The sequence below is a fragment of the Lutra lutra genome, chromosome 1 (assembly GCF_902655055.1).
Source record: "Lutra lutra chromosome 1, mLutLut1.2, whole genome shotgun sequence".
NCBI classification, from domain to species: domain Eukaryota; kingdom Metazoa; phylum Chordata; class Mammalia; order Carnivora; family Mustelidae; genus Lutra; species Lutra lutra.
The window spans coordinates 11,598,346-11,619,330 of record NC_062278.1 but is presented as its reverse complement, the minus strand read 5'-3'; the positions used below and the strand labels follow the sequence as shown (position 1 = coordinate 11,619,330).

The 20,985-nt window shown below is 42.9% G+C and overlaps 1 protein-coding gene across 4 annotated transcripts in view; it reads right to left on the bottom strand.

The window, feature by feature from the left end:
• Positions 1–4,388: 4,388 nt before the first annotated feature.
• GART (phosphoribosylglycinamide formyltransferase, phosphoribosylglycinamide synthetase, phosphoribosylaminoimidazole synthetase) overlaps positions 4,389–20,985 on the bottom strand; it is a 34,528-nt gene continuing 17,931 nt past the window's right edge. For all 4 annotated transcript variants that reach the window (XM_047720630.1, XM_047720624.1, XM_047720622.1 and 1 more), the window contains exons 12-22: positions 19,867–19,961; positions 19,393–19,502; positions 18,024–18,222; positions 16,597–16,848; positions 16,205–16,357; positions 11,463–11,669; positions 10,274–10,411; positions 8,077–8,207; positions 7,672–7,813; positions 6,624–6,739; positions 4,389–6,527 (exon numbers count right to left, since the gene is read on the bottom strand). In XM_047720630.1, coding sequence (XP_047576586.1) covers positions 6,339–6,527; positions 6,624–6,739; positions 7,672–7,813; positions 8,077–8,207; positions 10,274–10,411; positions 11,463–11,669; positions 16,205–16,357; positions 16,597–16,848; positions 18,024–18,222; positions 19,393–19,502; positions 19,867–19,961 — 1,732 coding nt within the window. In that variant the 3' untranslated portion in view covers positions 4,389–6,338. The remainder of the gene's footprint in view (positions 6,528–6,623; positions 6,740–7,671; positions 7,814–8,076; positions 8,208–10,273; positions 10,412–11,462; positions 11,670–16,204; positions 16,358–16,596; positions 16,849–18,023; positions 18,223–19,392; positions 19,503–19,866; positions 19,962–20,985) is intronic.

Sequence of the window (20,985 nt, the reverse complement as noted above, 5' to 3'; positions counted from 1 at the left end):
CCTGCTTGTGATCTCTCTGTCAAATAAATAAATGAAATCTTTAAAAAAAAGATTGTATTTATTTAACAGAGAGAGATAGAGAGAGAGAAGGAACACAAGCAGGGAGTGTGGGAGAGGGAGAAACAGGCTTCCTTCTCAGGTCAGCAGGGAGCCTGACCTGAGCCGAAGGCAGATGCTTAACTGAGCCGATGAAGTTCTAGAACATTGGTGAGGTTCGGTGGGGTGAGGTCTGGGCAGATGACCAAGAAAGAATTCCTGACACATCTTTGGTGCAAAATGGTGGTTTATTAAAGCACGGGTGCAGGACCCGTGGGCTGGAAGAGCTGCTGCCCTGGGGATGTGAGGAGTGGTCCATTATATACTTGTAAATTGGGGAGGGGATTAGGGATGATGTAAGTCTCTAAGGAATTTTGGAAGCAAGGTTTCTAGACCTTGAGGGGCTAGCTGTTGTCTGGGGAAAAGGTTATTCATTACCAGTAATAAAACCTTCCTGAGAGACCCTTTAGATGTACATCAGTGAGTCATATGCTTGGGAATGATTGTTGACACTATCTTGGCGGTTTAGAGATAAAGTTTCCTAAAGGAATTGTTAAAGTAGACTTATAGGATCCTGGTTGGGGGTAGGGGGTCGGTCAGGCTAGGATTGTCCTTTGCCCTTAGCAAAGCCTCAAGGTGAGGGTAGTTGAGTCCCTAGAGGAGACTCTGCCTGCCTGTTTTAAGGGCTTGTAAGTAGGTTAGGAAATTTAATAATTTTTCTTCTGCCTCTGTTTCCCACATTAGAGCCACCCAGGTGCCCCAAGATAGATTTTAATATGATTTCTGTCAGAAAGCATGGAAGTTCTATCTATATTCATTTAAGTGACTTCGTATTTTTTTTTTTTTTAAGATTTTATTTATTATTTATTTGACAGAGAGAGATCACAAGTAGGCAGAGAGGCAGGCAGAGAGAGAGAGAGGAGGAAGCAGGCTCCCTGCAGAGCAGAGAGCCCGATGCGGGGCTCGATCCCAGGACCCTGGGATCATGACCTGAGCCGAAGGCAGAGGCTTTAACCCACTGAGCCACCCAGGCGCCCCTGTGACTTCGTATTTTGAATGTGAAGTATTTTATTTCTTTAAAGTTGGCTCCACACCTAACATGGGGCTTGAACTCATGATCTCGAGATCAAGAGTCACATGCTCCACTGACTGAGCCAGCCAGGTACCCCCTGAATGTGAAGTATTTCAAATCTGTGATGTATTTTACAACATCAAATTAAATGTGATCTTGATGTATTTCAAAAACTATGAATTAGGGGCGCCTGGGTGGGGTGGTTCAGTGGTTAAGCATCTGCCTTCCACTCAGGTCACCATCCCAGGGTCCTGGGATGGAGCCTTCTGTCAGGCTCCCTGTGATGAAGTTCTAGAACCTAGGTGAGGTTCGGTGGGGTGAGGTCTGGAGTCGATGACCAAAAAAGAATTCTTGAGACATCTTTGGTGCAAAATGGTGGTTTATTAAAGCACGGGGACAGGACCCGTGGGCTGGAAGAGCTGCTGCCCGGGGGATGTGAGGAGTTGGGTAGGTGAGGACAAAGGGGGTGTTCAGAAGGGCTATCAGGGTAAAGAAGACTCAGGATATTGAAGGCCTGGTTACTATCAAGCCAAGGCCGTTTTTCCCTTTAATGAGGCACTAGCATGAAAACAATTGGGAGTCTCCTGGTGGAATGTCACATTCCTGCTATCAAGCGTCCTTGTTAGTGAGATTTGGGTTTACAAGAAATTTAACTTTATTTACATTTCCTTCTACCTCAGCCTCCTTCAGTTTTGTTTATGGAGGGGAGGGTAATGTTAGGGCTTGAGGAACTGAGTTATATGTGCCTCTGGAAATTGGGCTATTGATAAGGTAACTTCTTTGTTGTAAATCTCTAGGACATTTGTAAACCAAGGGAGATTCCTGCCTTGCAGGATTGTGATCTCTGCAAGTTAACTATTTGTTTTTCTTTTAGGGCAGCCAGGGGTGCCTTAGGAAAGTCACACAGACTACCGAGAGGAGCGAGAGGAGCGGGTGGAGAGGGGGTCCAAGGTGCCAGCCTTTGCTTTGTCCTCAGCCAGCTTCCTGCTCCCTCATCACCTGCTCAGCGGGGAGCCTCCTTCTTCCTCTCCCCCTCTGCCCCTCCCCTGCTAGTGCTCCCTCTCTAGCGCTCTCTCAAGTAAGTTAAATCTTTAAAAAACCGCAACTAAAGGGGCGCCTGGGTGGCTCAGTGGGTTAAGCCTCTGCCTTCGGCTCAGGTCATGATCCCAGGGTCCTGGGATGGAGCCCCGAATCTCTCTGCTCAGAGCGAGCCTGCTTCCTCCTCTCTACCTGCCTCTCTGCCTACTTGTGATCTCTCTTTCTGTCAAATAAATGAATAAAAATCTTAAAAAACAAAAACAACCCCCCACAACTATGAATTAATGTTTTTATAGTGACATTAGGAGTTGTAGCTTTGTTTAGGGAAGCAGTTTTATGGGGATATAATTCATATGCCACACAGTTCGTCCATTTAAAATATACAGTTGAGTGGCTTTAGATATGTCCATGGGGTCATGGAACCATCTCCACAATCAATTCTAGCACATTCTCAGTACCTAATAGAAACGCTATACCCTTTAGTCAACACCCTCAAAATACATCTATCCCCACTGCCCTGGGCAACTACTTATCTATTCTGTGTCTGTAGGGATTTGCCTGTTCTGCACCTTCCATACCAATGGAATTATAAACGTGCTTGTATGTGACTGGATTCTTTTACTTAGCATGTTTCAAGATTCCATGTTGTACGTATCAGTCCTTCATTTCCTTTAATGATTCTAACACTCCACTGTATGGATAGACCACATATCTTTTTTTTTTTTTTTTCCCTGTTTTCAGACGTACTGGCCTAATTTTATTCTGCTTGTTTTTTTTTTAAGATTTTATTTATTATTATTATTATTTTTTTAAATTTTTTATTTTTTTCAGCATAACAGTATTCATTATTTTTGCACCACACCCAGTGCTCCATGCAATCCGTGCCCTCTACAATACCCACCACCTGGTGCCCCCAACCTCCCACCCCCCACCCCTTCAAAATTCTCAGATCGTTTTTCAGAGTCCATAGTCTCTCATGGTTCACCTCCCCTTCCAATTTCCCTCAACTCCCTTCTCCTCTCCATCTCCCCTTTAGACCACATATCTTCATCGATTCCTTAGCTGAAGGACATCTGGATAGGTTCTACTTCTGAATTAATTTAAAAATCTTAATTACACAATTCGCTCCAGGGGTGGCCATCTGGTTCAGTTGGAAGAGTGTGTGACTCTTGATCTCAGGGTTGTGACTTTGAGCCCCACGTTGGATGTAGAGATTAACTTAAAAAAAAAAAATATATATATATATATATATATATATAACCAATTGGCTCCAGATAAAAAGGAAAATGGCCTTATGTTGTGGTAAATAAAAGGCTGACACGGCTTGTGAAAGGATGGCTATGAGAGCCATCTCTTAAACGGCAGTGGAGGAGGCAAAAATTTATGTATTACAGAGGTAACTAGTAAAAAGGCAGCTCAGGGGACGCCTGGGTGGCTCAGTTGGTTAAGCAGCTGCCTTCAGCTCGGGTCATGATCCCGGTATCCTGGGATCGAGTCCCACATTGGGCTCCTTGCTTGGCAGCGAGCCTGCTTCTCCCTCTGCCTCTGTCTGCCTGTGCTCACTCTCGCTCCTCTCTCTCTGACACATAAATAAAATCTTAAAAAAAAAAAAACAAAAAAAAAAACAAACAAACCTTAAAAGGCAGCTCAGGGGGAGATAGGCCTAGAGGAACTGTCAGTGTTAACGGGAACATGAACTTAAAAAACAACTAGGGTTTTATTAATCTTCCTGAACTACTTGCAGCTGCACTGGTCACCTGAACAGTGGGGTCGGCCCGTGTCACATGGGGGCTGCTGTGCAAGGTAATCCCCCCAGTGTGCACAGGGCAGCCACCGCCCTTCGAGGCAGTTGAGGCAGTTTCACGCTGTCCAGCGGCCGAGGCCGTGTTTCTGTTTTCCCTTGACTCCTGGCTTTGAGAGCTGGGGAGGCTGTGGGAGGGGTGGGGTGACCTAAACTTGGCCAATTGGATCTTCCTACCTGGAACTTTAAGCCTGGATGAGTGACCCTGAGACAGGCAGAGTGCTTCGGTTGTGGGGACAGGGCGGATGGAGTGACCACTGGAAGTGGGGCCAGCAGAGCCTAACATGGCCTGGCTGAAAAGTGTCCTTGACTGTCTCCTGGGGCAAGGCTTTGGCTATGGTTCTGTTCTCTTAGCACAATAGAATTCTGTTCCCTTAGCACGAGAATAGCCGAGGGAAATGTGGTAAAAAAAAAAAAAAAATAATGAGGATCTAGCAGCTGTACCAGTTATTAAACTTTATTATGACTAGATACCATATTATACTTTATAAGTTTGTGTAGCAGTTAAAAAGGATTAAGTAAAAAATTTGAGAAGGAACATTTAGAGACATGAAGTTTAGAAACATGAAGTTTCTCTTAGAAATTTCACACTCCTCTTTAGAACGTTTGGCTTACTTGTTCTGGAACTCGCCCTTGAATCCTTCCACTTCTTACGACCAGCAGTGCTGATGAACAGTTGGACCCCCTCTACTTTTATTAAAGTTTGTGATTTTATCCACCAATAACATTTTCCTTTCTATCTTTTAACTTTCTGTAAACTTCACAGGACAATGTTTGGCATGTACATAATAGGTATTTAATGTCACGCGTACTCTCCAGAACAAATGGATCCGTTGTTTTTACAGCAAAGGGACTATGTGAAATGATGCACCCGAACCTCCAATTTGATGGCCTGGCCGACTGTGGTCTGTGAGTAAAAGCGACATCACTGGCCAGCTGCCTGGGTCTGGGGAACCTACCTGCACCAGAGGCAGTGATTAAGGTCTATTGGGGAAGGTGCCTCTCCTCTTACTCGCCTACTCTTTCCTTTTGTAAGGCTAGAATTTGTATCTTCTGTATAAAATGACTGCTCTGCTGTGAGGTCTTGAGTTTAAACTCCAAGGGAGGATTCGAACGGGGCCTCCAGGTAAGCTGCGAGTCAGGCACACTCCTGCCGGGCAGGCGGGTCTTAGGCCACATCACTTGGAAGGCTGCCCAGCACTGGAAGGATTGCCGGCTGCTTCGGGGCTGGATGGTCATTCCTTGTTCACTCTGCTATGGGAGAAATGTGGTACCAAGCTTGGGGTCATGTACATGTGCCTAATAGGTCAACCTATACCTCCCAGTTCCAGAGTTGTATATCCAGACTGGAAATGAATGGCCAGAGTGGAAAACATATGCAGTGCCATTCTGCTCTTTACTAGTCTGGGAGCACTGCCCTCCATTTGCCCTCACTCCTCCCAAACAGCACCTAGCACGCTTCCAGTATTCTGTTTATTACCATTCTCAATCTTATGTTCAGATGTATTTGTTGAAAGAGTAGTGAATTACAAGAACTTTCATAACCGGGAAGAGCTATGAAGTAAATGCTGACCTTTGAGGGCCTACTCTGGGCCAAGCCCGGTTTTTGGCATTTCATATATATTAACTTAATTATCAAAACCACCATGACAGGCATTTGCCTGTGTCAGTAGCTGGGGACACAGAGACAGAGAGGATGAGTAACATGCCTCAGTCCTATGCTTGAATCTGGATGCCACCAAAACTCTCCCTATAACCTTCTAGTATTTATAAAAGTAAGGATGTTGATAACATACAGAATAACTGTGAAGCTACAATCCGAGTAGTATACAAACTGCCAATAATTAGAGGGATGTTTAATGATATTTCAAAGCACAAAGTATGTTATCCCTCAGAAATGGGAGCTACACACAAATTCTGTGACACTAAATCATGATCAGGATAATTAGAGAAGTTTCAATTCAAACCAGTACAGATTACAAAATATAGGGGAGAGACAGTAACTTGGGAGTTCTGTGGGTTAACTCTTCAAATACCAGAGCACATTTAACTACAAAAAATGGAGGTGGTATCATTCAGAAGAAGAAGACCAAGAGTTCTGGTATCTTGTCTGGCTGAAAGCGAAAGAATTCTGAATGAGCAACTTGGTTGTGAACAAGAAGGTCCAGAACAGGTAAACCCTGAAAGACGACTGGTGGTGACACATAGCTCTTAGCTATGCTGTACCAGTCTTGTTTTTAATGAATCTCTATTCCTTAAAAAAATGGCCAGGGGTGAGAATGAAGACCTCTTTTTTAGTATTTGTTCTTCTCCATGGAGCCCGTGATAAAAGACACCATGCACACAGCTAGACTTCTTTCAGAAGTGGCTCTATTCCCAGGTTGGGAGGCTTCACTCTGTGACCCAACAAATCTTGCCATTTTCTCCAAGCCGTACAGCTCCACTGGCTACCAGCTGGAGGGCTGCAGGGAATATTTTGTGCTCTGCTAATTTCACTCTTTCAGACAGAGTTGCAACAGTGTCACCTCTCTTCACTGGCACAGATTCTTGTAAAATAATCTGTCCAGCATCTACATCTTCCTGGAGGAGGAAGAAGAGGTTTTGAACATTACTTTCTAGCTAGCACAATTTACATAGAGACACAGATAATACTTTGGCAGAAAGAGACATACTCACAGCTACAAAGTGCACAGTACACCCGGTGACTGTGACGCCGGCTTCTAGGGCTTGCTCGTGGGCATTTGAACCCTTAAAAGATGGGAGCAAGGATGGGTGGATGTTGAGCATCTTCCCTGCAAATTAATGAAAACACAGTGGTCAGAATTTACAAATTCTAGGTACTCTACCAAAGGAATGTATGTTTCTCTGTTTAGAGTCAGGAGTTAGGAGGAGCAGGGTTTCTCTGGGATGGGTGTTTCTTTGTAGAAGACAGAAATGGGTTTTCATCTAGGAGCCATGGGCACAGCAAGCTCCTGCCTTGCACAACTGAACACACACGAGGCTCTCTGAGTAGGCCCCTGCAGTGACTAGAAGCGGGACGGAGCGGGGCGACTCTCGCTCATGGAGCTCGTGAAGAAAACGTGGCCTGCTGCTGGCACGTGCTGTTAGAAAGAGACCGGAGAGTCCTGCACGGTGTCTACGTGCTTGACTTCTAAGCATGAAGCAGCATGCCACTTTCACGTTACACCGCAAGGACTCTAACCATAGTCACTTAAGAAAACACGAACTCTTTGGAGAATCTATCTGTTGTCCAAACAGGGGCACAAAAAAGGACAGCAGGATGCAGTCACAACTTTAGTGGAAAGGGCTAGAACATAAGGTATGTTTTCCAGAAACAATGCCTTCCTTGCCATGTATGGCAACGGTCTACACTTCTACGGAGAGGATGGACTCTCCATGTTGGGAGACAGGGGATCATTTTCTTTTGCGTCTACACAAGCAAAAATGTCTCTACTGAATTATCCATTCAGAAGATGAAATGCTAGTAATGTGAGCAACCTAACCTGTGTTAGAAAGTGATTAATTACAGCAGGCCAAAGAAAACTGATAAAGGCAAAAGATAAAATGATCACTGGGTCGTTCTCTGAGCTGAGGAAATTAAATTACAACCTGTGTTAAAAGAGTCTAGTTAAACACTTCACCACTGGGTTGCTTGGGAGGCTAATGGTCCTGCAGTCTGCGTTCAGCTGATTTCTCAATGTGGTGTCACACAGGTTTTGCTTACCATCCCATTTCCTGACAAAGGGGCCAGATAAAATTCTCATGAATCCTGCAAGACAGACTATGTCTGTGGAGTACTCTTCAAGGACTTGGTCAATTGCAGTGTCAAATTCTACCCGACTTTTATATAATTTATGATTAATTACCTGTAATAGAAAAAAATCAGCACAACTTTTTCAATGAATTACCAAAAACAATTTAAAACTCAACCTGTACATAGACCATACTTGCCCTCTTTCTCATAAAGACATCCTGGAGAATGAAGTAGAAAGGCAAGCCCAGCACACACCCCAATCCAGAAATCCAAAGAATAAGCTACCCTTACAGATAGAGGTCTTGTTAGGGGTTGGGGGGCAGGTTATGAGTTTAAATACAGTCTTCAGGAAAGACACTTTTCAAAGTAACTCACTCTGGTGGGAATTCCAGCTCTCTCCGCTTTATCTAAGCCAGCCACTGCGGCTTTGTTGGAGATGACGACGACAATGTGCGCACAGCTACTTGGCTCCCTAGTACTGTCTATGAGAGCTTGCAGGTTTGATCCTGAAAGAGAAAAAAACATACAAGTAAGTTCAAGTGTCTTAATAAAGATATGTTCCATTTTGCATAGCAAATGGTCAAGATTTCTAAATAAATATCGTAGAAAAGACTGGCAAAATATGTGAGGCTTTTAAATTCCCTTCCTCTTGATGGATTAATAGCTTATGAAAATGTAGGCACTCCTGGTTCTAGGATATATAATTGGGCCTGCAAATAATATGATCAAGCACAGTAAGAGAAACAGTATAACATGATTTAAAAACTGACTGGTGGGGTGCCTGGGTGGCTCAGTGGGTTAAGCCTTTGCCTTTAGCTCAGGTCATGATACCGGGGTCCTGGGATCGAGCCCTGCATTGGGCTCTCTGCTCAGCGGAGAGCCTGCTTCTCCCTCTCTCCTTACCTGTGATCTCTCTCTGTCAAATAAATAAATAAAATCTTAAAAAAAAAACTGACTAGTGAGGAATTAGCTGCTTAATTAGGCAAGAAAAATCAACTCTCTTTAAGATTTTATTTTTTTAAGCAATCCCTATCTATGCCCAACATAGGGCTTGAACTTATAACCCTGAGATCAAAAGCCGCATGCTCTATCGACTGAGTTAGCCAGATGCCCTGAAAAATCACCCCTCTTAAGAAGTAACCACTATGGGGGCACCTGGGTGGCTCAGTGGGTAAAACGTCTGCCTTCGACTCAGGTCATAGTCACAGGGTCCTGGGATCGAGCCCCGCATTGGACTCTCTCCTCGGCGGGGAGCCTGCTTCCCTCTCCTCTCTTCCTGCCTCTCTGCCTACTTGTGATCTCTGTCTCTCTGTCAAATAAATAAATAAATAAAAATCTAAAAAAAGAAAAAAAAGAAGTAACCACTATGAACCTTATAATAGCTTTTTTTTTTAAACCATTAATTTGGGCCTAAAGTATATTGAAACCTTAAAATGGACTTGGAAAGCAACTATACTTCTAGTAATGTATCCTAAAGAAATAATGAGATATGCACCTAGAAATGTGCTGTATACTTACCAAAAATGTTCACAGCAATGTTATTTACAATAGTGGGAAAAATAAACATGCTATCTCCATCTGAGAGAATACGACACTCTTATTATTTTATCCTTCTATCCGTAAGAGTCAACCATAAATTTCATATTCTTATTACCATAAAAAAAAAAAACCTCAGCTTTTTTTTTTTTAAAGAGTTTATTTATTTATTTGACAGAGAGAGATCACAAGCAGGCAGAGAGGCAGGCAGAGAGGAGGAAGCAGGCTCCCCGCTGAGCAGAGAGCCCGATGCGGGGCTCGATCCCAGGACCCTGAGATCATGACCTGAGCCGAAGGCAGCGGCTTAACCCACTGAGCCACCCAGGCGCCCCAACCTCAGCTGTTTTAAGACTTTTTATCTAGAAAGCAATGACAAGAAAGTTGGATTTTCCATTTCTTCTGGTTTCTTTTCTTTTTTTTTTTTTAAAGATTTTATTTATTTATTTGACAGAGAGAGATCACAAGTAGATGGAGAGGCAGGCAGAGAGAGAGAGAGAGAGGGGGAAGCAGGATCTCTGCCGAGCAGAGAACCCGATGCGGGACTCGATCCCAGGACTCTGAGATCATGACCTGAGCCGAAGGCAGCGGCTTAACCCACTGAGCCACCCAGGCGCCCTGGTTTCTCTTTCTTCAACCATCTTCCTGATACCCTCTATTCTTCCTTTAGGTGTCTCAAAAGCCCGAGAAAAGTAGAAAGACTAAGGACACAGAATAACAAAACAGTCCTTAATGATCCCTTGCCCCACTCTACTGACAGTTTCCTCACAATCAGAAGGATTTTGGGGTGGGGGGAGTGAGCATTTCTTTTTAAAATTAATTAATTAATTGAGAGAGCGCCTGCATGTGAGCACACAAAGGGGGAGGGGCAGAGGGAGAAGCAGGGAGCCGGATGCGGGATTCAAGCCCAGGACCCCTGGGATCATGACCTGGGCCAAAGGCAGGCTTAACTGAAGGCAGCTACTTAACCGACTGAGCAACCCAAAGGCCGGAAAGAGCATTTCTATAGCACCACAGTAGAGAGGAAGGCGCATCTTACCTGTTCCAGATACTAAGACAGCCACTCTCGCCTTTTTTGACTGGACAGAGAAATGATTTTTCACGGTGCCATTTTCCAATACTGACCCATTTATTTGCATGGTTTCTATCAAATTCTTGACTTTCACACGAGGAGAACCTTCATTTCAAACACATCCAATAAATAAGAATGGAACTGTGAATTAACATTAATAATGGAAAGAAAAGTATTTTATGAAAACTTGAGAATACCTCATCCTGAAAATAAATTATAAAAGGACTAACAAGAAGACTAGACTTGTATTACTTAATGTTACTCACTCATAAAAACTTCCTGAAAGAGAACATTTATAATTACCTACTTCAACTAAAAGCCACAGCATACCACTATCTCCTGGCCTCGGGGGAGGCATGCGACACAAGTGAGGCCATTCAAAGATTTGACAGAGGATGCTGAGCGACAGAGGACCTCTCTTTCCTATTGCAATGTGAGCTCAAGGATGTGGGCTCAAGACATCTTTATGGTACTTGGAGAACCTGCTTGAAATGAAACCTACATAATAAACGAAAGGCATACACGGATATAACTGGCAAGGCCTGGCATCTCTTAGCTGATCTGAGTGGGTTTTCTGCCACTCTGCTTATTTCTAGTACTTCTAACAGAGTCCTGAGTATACACAACACTTGTCAGGGCGCTCGCTTCACAGTTTCCTGAACTGAACTGAATCACAAGGTAGAGCCTGAGACAAGGTCTTGCCTGTGGAAAGTCTCCTCTGGGAAGGATCCCAAGAAACCAGAGGGAGGCTCTGGGAAACGTGATACAGAGGACCAACAGCAGTGTGTGTCATTAAACTGGTCACCACTGTGGGCAACTGGGGCTTGATTCCACTGCGAGCCTCAAAAGAGCTATGAAGACTGCTCCAGAACTGCTCCCTTTTCTGTCCCTAAAGTGAGTATTTATTTACTCCGCTGGCTAAGGGTTGTCCTGTGGGGTGGAGCTGCGCACAGGGACTACTGCACAGAGGAGTCAGAGCCTCAGGCCGAAGTGAGGAGAAATGCGGTGGTACCAGCACGGGCACAGTCCTGTTACAGCTGGGTAAATGCAGCTGCCCCAGCAATGGCTAGACTAAAAGGTGGGCACAGCTTCGGAGGCGGGGTTGAGTTGTATTTCTGGTTATATACCCAAGAACAACGAATCAAGGAATGATTACCTTCAGGACATGCCACCACCTTGCCAATCACCCAAGCTTCTTCCTTGTGCTGCTTAATATCTCTCAGAATCTGCTCTGCCAGATCCTTTGACACCACGAGGGCAGCCCCAATCCCACAGTTAAATGTTCTGGCCATTTCTTCCTCAGAGAGGTGTCCTTCCTTCTGTAACCATGAGAAGATCCTGGGGACCCTCCAGGTCTGGGCATCTGAAAACAGGGAAGAGTTGTCTGATTAGCCTATTGTCGCACACAAAATATAACGTGTGCATATATACAAAGCTGTGGAAATACAAGCAGCTCTGCTGTTTTACGTAGGGTAGAACTATAAACTGGCCTTCCAGAGTTTTTGGGTGGGATCCATTTGTACCTCATCCAGAATATTTTTGCTGACACACCTGGCCAGTATTAACAGTTAAGTTAGGTTTTGTGGTGCATTAACTAAATTCTTAGCAGTCCCTTAAAAGATTTGTGTTACTGGGGCGCCTGGGTGGCTCAGTGGGTTAAGCCACTGCCTTCGGCTCAGGTCATGATCCCAGGTCCTGGGTTCAAGCCCCGCATCGGGCTTTCTGCTCGGCAGGGAGCCTGCTTCCTCCTCTCTCTCTGCCTGCCTCTCTGCCTACTTGTGATTTCTGTCAAATAAATAAATAAAATCTTTAAAAAAAAAAAAAAAAAAAAAAGATTTGTGTTATGAACTGAGTTCCGTAAAGGTTTGCAAATGTTAAGCTGGGTCTTAGCGATGACCAAAATGTACCCTAAGCGATGACCAAAATGTACCCTAAGTGATGAAAAACTAGGTGGCTTACATTATAGATTTAGAAGAAATGTATAGGGCACATGTGCGTGCGGGGGGTAGGGGTGGGGAATTGGGTGCCACAGAGGGACAAGCAGACTTCCGGCTGAGTGTGGAGCCCAACACAAGGCTTGATCCTAGGACCCTGAGATCACAACCTGAGCTGAAATTAAGAGTCGGATGCTTAACTGATTGAGCCACCCAGGTGTTCCTTTCCATATTTACTTTAACATTTAGATTTAGGTCTGTTATAACACAACAAAAATCTCTGATAAAAATTTTTAAGTAAAGGCATAAACGCAACATACATACAATTTAAATTTGGATAGTTGTTTAGAATCTACAGTTATGGGATCAGACTTGCCAAAACTCTACTAAATTAAATATTTATTTATGATGCTCCTAAGAAAGGGAAGCCATTAGGGATTTAGCTTTTTATTAAATAATAGGATTAACCATCAGTTCCCCTTATTAATTTGGTGGATCTGCTGGATAATTAGTTCTTTATTTTTATTTATTTATTTTTTAAAGTAAACTCTTCCCTCAGTGTGGGGCTTGAACAAACTCAAGACCCCAAGATAAAGAGTCACATGCTCTACTGTGTGAGCCGGTCAGGCGCACTGGATAATCAGTTCTTTAATGCTCTGGAGTTGATACAATTTTTAAGGAGCATCATATGTCCATGAACCTTCTCCTCTATCAGATTTAATTCCATTTCTACCAGCTGGGAAATGTCCGTTCTTAAAAGTTGAGCTCCAGGGACGCCTGGGTGGCTCAGTTGGTTAAGCCACTGCCTTCGGCTCAGGTCATGATCCCAGCGTCCTGGGATCGAGTCCCACATCGGGCTCCTTGTTCTGTGGGGAGCCTGCTTCTCCCTCTGCCTCTGCCTGCCACTCTGTCTGCCTGTGCTCGCTCTCTCTGACAAATAAATAAATAAAATCTTTAAAAAAAAAAAAAAAAAAAAAGTTGAGCTCCAAAGATTTCGCTACAGTGGTGTTCACTGTTGTATCAACAGTCTAAAGCCAACAGCAGCACAAAACCAAATAGTGGTATACGTGTAAAAAAATGGAATACCCGTCTCAAAAATGATGCTACTCTGACAGCTGGATATTGATGATAGAGTAAATGGCAGAATAAATAGCAGATTACCAAACTATGATCTCATTTTAGCAAAATGATTAACAAAGTATCGGTTTGTAAGCAAACAAACAAACATACCCTGACAGGCTATAAGCCTGGTTTCTAAAAATGATCAGATGTCAGCAGTCATACAACCAGTTGCAAATTTAATGTTGAAAACGCCTTACCTAAATCTGTTGGTGGAGTCGGATTCCTAGAAGAAACCTCAGAGGCTGATGTAAGGGCCTGACTTTATTTTTTACTGGGACACAGACATTTGTGTGACTCAACCACCATGGCTATTGGGAATATGGTGAAATCAACTGTACGTCATGATCCAGTTCTGACTCTTCGGGTTCTCTCTGAGCTTCATGTACTCTGACTCTACTGTTGGCTCAGCAAATCCACTCATGGGCACCTACAGCTGCTTCCAGCCTGACTGGACCAACCCACTCAAAAAAAAAATTTTTTTTTAAAGATTTTATTTATTTATTTGACAGAGAGAAAGATCATAAGTAGGCAGAGAGGCACGCAGAGAGAGAGGGGGAAGCAGGCTCCCAGAGCCTGATGCGGGGCTTGATACCAGGACCCTGAGACCATGACCTGAGCTGAGGGTAGAGGCTCAACCCACTGAGCCACCCAGGCGCCCCCAATTTTTTCTTTTTTTTAAATTCATGTTTCAAGGCCATATATACTCATACTTTGGGAGAAAAATCACACAACCACCTTCGCCGCCTTCATGTTCAGTGCTTCTTGTCTCATTCTTGTTCCTGACCGAGTCTATCTCATTATTTAGTCTTTTCCGCATGCCCTCACTCCTGGATCTGCTCATCTCACTAACCCCTTCGTACCTCACTGGGAAAAGGGGCTACTTTATGTGAACTTCTTTAGCTTCTAGTCCGTTAAAGCAATGTATATTAGTTGACCATGATAGCTGGGGCAGTTCCTCTGTTACCCTATAAAAACAGGGATGGAAAACCCTGTTGCTCATTTTGCCGTGAGTATAAGTAATGATTCCCCTTCCCTTTTACCAGGAAGTTTCTTGAAACAGCAACTTCCATTCACTGTCCCTATTTATCTCTGCTACCCATTCCCCCCATGATCACGCGGTGGGTGGCATCTGCACTCACTGAGATGCCTTCTGAGCTGACTGAATCATACTGGTTTATTTCTAGTTCGCATCCTATATCCCGTGGCTGCACCTGACGCCGCTGACCAGTGTCATATTCAACTCCGTGGGGTTCATACTTTTACGTGGTTCACTCCCTGCTTCTGGCTGTTCTTTTCTAGTAATTCTACCTCAGTCAACCTTCAAAGTAGACAGAACACTGAGGAAGAACCTTGTAGTTCCCGTACTCTTTTGGCTACAACTATTACTATCTGCATCTGAGGGCCAAACCTAACCTCAGCCTGATAGCAACTTCTGCTCCCAGACACCTCACAATAAATACACTGAAGACTTAAAACACTATTCCAGGACGCCTGGGTGGCTCAGCTGGTTGAGTGTCCGACTTGATTTCAGCTCAGATCTTGATCTCAGGGTTGTGAGATCAAGCCCCATGTTGCGCTCTGCATTCAGTGAGGAGTCTGCTTGAGATTCTCTCCCCCTTTGTGCTCCCCACCCCCGCCTTACACACACCTGCACTCCCCTCACTCTTCTAAAGTAAATAAATAGGGGCGCCTCGGTGGCTCAGCTGGGTGAGCATCTGACTCTTGATTTTGGCTCAGGTCATGATCTCAGGGTCCCGGGACTGAGCTCCACATCAGGCTGTGGGTTCAGCGGGGAGTCTGCTTGAGATTCTCTCCCTCTGTCCCTCCCCCTGCACTCTCTTTCCCAAATAAGTAAATAAATCTTTAAAAATAAATAGATAAGTAAATATTTGGGAAAAAAACACTATTGCCACCTCCTACCCCAAATCTACTTTTCCTCCTGCATCACGGATATTACCGTCTATATTTACTTGCTTAACTAGAAACTTGGGACGTCTTTTTCTTTCTAAGCGCAAGTGATTCTCAAATCTGTCTCCCTTCTCTATGCCTTGGTTTGGGTCCTGCTTATCCCTTGCACAGGCCACCATTTCCCTTCCTGGCATATTCTGGTTCTATCTTGATAGAGCCTGAGATTACCAACCTCTCATATCCCCCAAAGCACTTCATCTATATAAGTCGATTACATGAGGGGACTTTACGCCTTATAAATGTGGCTAATAAAGCAAAAAGAGGCTAGTTTTATTTTTTCTGAGAAAAAAAAATTAAAAATAAATTTAAAAAAAGGCCAGTTTTTATTTTTTCTGAGAAACCCCAATAATTTAAGAATTTTCCATATAGCAACACCTGTGTGGCTCAGTCATTACATGTCTGTCTTTGGCTTGGGTCACGATCCCAGAGTCCTTGGATCAAGCCCTGCGTTGGGCTCCCTGCTCAGTGTGAAGTCTACTTTTCCCTCTCCCCTTCCTCTTGCTTGTGTACCTTCTTTCACTCTCTGTCAAATAAATAAAATCTTAAAAAAAAATTTTACTTCCCCACATATATAATTATATGTATACTAACTACCCATGGTTTTCTTCCACAATGCATTTTCCTCCAAATGGTTTTCTGAACAAAAGTTCCTTTCAGGGGCGCCTGGGTGGCTCAGTGGGTTGAGCCTCTGCCTTCGGCTCGGGTCACGATCTCAGGGGTCCTGGGATCGAGCCCTGCATTGGGCTCTCTGCTCAGCACTGAGCCTGCTTCCTCCTCTCTCTGCCTGCCTCTCTGCCTACTTGTGATCTCTCTCTCTCTGTCAAATAAATAAAATCTTTAAAAAAAAAAAAAAAGTTCCTTTCAGCAATCTTACCTAAATCCACCCCAAACTTCTGAGGAAGGACTCTGGGGATGTTTTCTAGCAATCCTCCACCAGTAATATGGGCAAAGGCCTTGATGTGTCCTGAACGTAGGACAGGTAGCAGTGAATGGCTGTAGATTCTGGTTGGAGTAAGAAGTAAGTCCCCTGTGTATTGGAGAAAAGAGAAAAACTTAGCCTATGAACATAAAACCAAAGCATATGTCAATAACAATTCTGAAATAGAGAATGATTTGACCCTGCAGGCTTGCCAGTTCTATGGTAATGTCCAAACAGTGAACTCATAAGGTAATATAATTTATTCCATTCTAATTAACTAATGAAAGACTAACCCATTAAGTGGTTGCTCACATATTTCTAAGGAAAATTTAAATATGAGTGTTTACCTAAGGTCTGATCACCACAGCCTTCAGGTGCTGGAGATGAGTACTGGAGGGAAGATTTTGCTACAATTTTCCTTACAAGGCTAAATCCATTGCTATGAAGACCAGATGAAGCTACTCCAACAACAACATCCTCTTCAGTGATTCTTTCCAGGTGAGGGAGTTTCTGATCCCGCTCCATGGCACCAACGGCAAAACCAGCTAGGTCATATGCTCCCGGAGGATACATGTCAGGCATTTCTGCAGTTTCACCTCCTGGCAGAATGGTGAAACGAGAACGAAGTAGTCACATAGTATTTATAAACCTATCTGGGAAATACTGACACCAGGTATTCTTTTTTCCTTTTTTAAGTTTGTCTGTGTATGTATGTATGTAATTTCTAGACCGAACATGGGGCTTTGAACTCACGACCCCAAGATCAAGAGGTGCATAGTTTTCTGACTGAGCTAGCCAGGCATACCCACTCTTATTATGAACAATTAAACGCATGGCTATGTTCCACAAATATTAAAAAAAAAAAAGTCCTCTATTAGCTGCCTAAAAGAACTTTCGACCGAGCATGATTTCAAGGGAAACAGTACTAATTTCCACGAAGGAAATGTATAGCCCGAATAGCATTATCATCAAAGAATGAATACTTGGTTGAATATAATGTCATTTCTACATCAGTTTAATTTTACAAATGCTTTTATTTATATTTGATCTTTATAATCATCCTATATTCCAGATGATGGTACGGGCTTAGAGAAGTGATTTAATCAGGGCTGCTTACATCCAAATGCCCTGGCCTAAGAAGTACAGCATAGCTCACTTTTGTGATGATGTGTAAAGACAGGGTCTAGGTAGGCAGTCTCCAAATTACAAACTGTTCTAAAAAATGGTTGAAAAGGTCATTTTGGCATTGGGGACAGATGTGTCCATGGGAATGGTTAATACAAAAGAGGTAGTTTCACTGCTTGGGCAACCTGCAATTCATTTTGCTCAAAGTTCCCACATACATTTAAGCAATATTTCTGTAAATCTTAGGTACATTTTATTCTTAGTGTTACTTCTGTTGGAAAATAATGCTTAAGACTTAGAATGTTAGGAATCATCTACTTCTGGTGCAGGCCGGTAAGGAGGAAATAACCCTTAACGTTGTCTGTGCATGAGGACTTTGAGAAAGACAGGAATGGAAATAGTAAACAAAGATCAGGGGAAAAGGTAAGGCCTGGCTTACAGTTTAGGAGTAGGAATCTGGGGGACAAACCCTTGAGGAGGGGCTTGAGGGCAAGATCTAAGTTTTCTTCTGGTAATGTTATTTATATTTTATTTGTCTTATGATGTATAATCTGTAGTTTTTCTTCTTAGCTAGATAAGTACTAATCGCATTTATACATAGGGCTAAAATCTAATAAAAAGGACATGTGATTAAAACGGATGGTCATACCAAGGAGAGCACATCCAGCTTTTCCACAGGCTCTGGCGATTCCAGCGACAACAGCTTCAGTTGTATTAAGGTCAAGTTTTCCACAGGAAAAGTAATCGAGGAAGAAAAGGGGCTCTGCCCCTTGGGCCAGAATGTCATTGACACACATTGCAACCAGATCTTGACCAATGGTATCATGTTTGTTACACTGCTGGGCAATCTAAAGAAGCACAACACACAACACAGAAGATACGCTCCAAATTATACCTTGTCAGTTTATCGATGGAGACTAATAAATATTGCTATTTGGCCAGCTGCTCCAAACACCTAAAGATAAAATATTAAATTCTGATAAGCTACTTGATCCAAAGCTATCCCATTTTTAATTTTCATTTTAAAAAGGTTTTTATTATTTGAGAGAGAGAGAGCATGCATGGGAGGGGTGTGGAGGAGAGGGAGGAGCAGACTCCCTGCTGAGCAAGGAGCCTGATGTGGGGCTCAGATCTGGGAACTCCAGAATGACAACCTGAGCTGAGGCAGATGCTTAAGGACTGAGTCACATAGGTGCCCCCAAAGTATCTCCCCATCTTTTTAAAAAAATTTATTTAGGGGCGCCTGGGTGGCTCAGTGGGTTAAGCCGCTGCCTTCGGCTCAGGTCATGATCCCAGGTCCTGGGTTCGAGCCCCGCATCGGGCTTTCTGCTCAGCAGGGAGCCTGCTTCCTCCTCTCTCTCTGCCTGCCTCTCTGCTTACTTGTGATCTCTGTCTGTCAAATAAATAAATAAAATCTTTAAAAAAAAAAATTTATTTAGAGAGGAAGAGAGAGTGAGCGTGGGGATGGGGGGAGGGGCAGAGGGAATCTCAAGCAGACTCCCTGCTGAGCATGGAGCTGGATGTAGGGCTGGATCCCACGACTCTGAGATCATGACCTGAGAGTCCAACACTTAACAGACTAAGCCACCCAGGTACCCCCAAGGTGTCCCATTTAATCCCCTCCAATAACGCTTCCATCCGGATAGTTTCAACATTGTGTTGTTAGAAAAATGTACATATTTAGGGGCACCTGGGTGGCTCAGTGGGTTAAGCCGCTGCCTTCGGCTCAGGTCATGATCTCAGGGTCCTGGGATCGAGCCCCGCATCAGGCTCTCTGCTCGGCAGGGATCCTGCTTCCCCCCTCTCTCTACCTGCTGCTCTGCCTACTTGTGATCTCTCTGTTGAATAAATAAAATCTGTTAAAAAATGTACGTATTTTAGCCATATTTTATGGTTATTTGGTATGGTTCACTTCAGTGCATATACGTCAAGAGGGGAAAAATATGTATTTGGTATACAGTAATTCTCTCCTATCATTCACAAAAGGCCTTTAATCAATCACATAGGTATCTGATTACCTTCAGTTTAGTTCCAACACCATCTGTTCCACTTGCCAGAAGAGGATCTTTGAAACCAGCTGCTTTCAAATCAAAAAGACCAGCAAAACCTCCAAGATCAACATCACAGCCTAATGGGGAGGAAATTAATTACTGGCTGCATTGTAATAGACTAAACATGGATATACAAACCATTTCTTCATAAGCATGGCTACAATAAGAGATGCCTTTTCTAAGGCTCAAAGAATTGATCAAGAAAGTAATTATATATGAAAGGGGTAGATATATCTTTTTGAATTTAACATTATGTATAAGAAATGCTTTCCTTAATATTAGAAACAAGAAAGCAGAAGACTATGGGTTTGGCTTAGACAGGGCAAGACTTAGCAACCTGGCATTAACTTGGAATATTTTCCTCAGTAAACTACAAAGCCCCAATCAATTCACAATGCCTGTCACAGTTAACTAACTAGCAAAGGACAGGCTCTGACTTACCTGGTCTGGAGGTAGCTTTTGCTAAAGGTTTAATTTTCTTGACCAGCATATTTCCAGCTGCAATGTCTACCCCAGATTCCTTGTAAGTCAGGCCCCTAAAGAATTAAATGAAACAAACACATCACCTAAATGCCAGGGAAAATTAGTTTAAGGTATTATTTAAAACAGAAGATGACTTGCATGTATCTCATTGTGCCAGGCCCCATCCGTAAATTTTGATTTAACTGGCCAGGGGTAGGCCCTGAAAATTGAATGTGTTTAAGTAACTGCCCCAGTTAACTCCATTGTATCATCACTACGGAGAACTACTTCTCTTTACTTATTTCTTCTAGAAGTACTTCAGGTACCCACAGGTAGCTAGATATACTGATATTTTGCCACACTTTTCTATTCAATTTTGGTATAGGAAGCAATGTCAAAATGGAGTAAAAAAAGTAAAAATTGGGATTATACGCACTCTACAAAAAAAAAAAAAAAAAATCCCTAAATAATGAAACTGGACTCTTACTGCAGTAGAGAGTTGTGTAAGTTTCCTTATAGCTGAAGACAGCAAGAAACAAGGTAAAAACACATTGGAAAAAACAAAACCAGATAATGATACTAAGTGCATTATTCCCTTCTAATTAGGGCCAACATGTTGAAGCAGTGCATCTAAAATTCATGAACAGCCCTGGGAATTCAGTAGCCTTGTCTTACAAAAATGAATACTTTGGCCTATTGGGATGTAGTGATACATGAAGAAATATGTGAAATTTTATTAGAAACAAGGGGTCAGGGTACAAATAGAGTTGAGAGCTTTGGCAATTAACACCAATGAAATTAGTAGTCTGGGGGTCATGTTCAGAAAGGAAACAAAGTTATGCTGATTTAAAAAAAAAAACCTTTCTTAGATAGCAGCTGGTATTTTTGCCTCTCATTTTCTTCATCTTTAATTTTACAAATTTAATTTTGCAATTGGTCATTTCAATGGAATCCAGTTATTTTAAAATAAGAAATAAAAATAAAACTTTTAGCATGGTATTTTAATGTTCTTAATCCTAAACAATTTCTAGTATTTAAACTTTAAATATTTGTCTATCAATTAATAGGATTAAGTTTAATTAAGTTGCTAAAAATTTC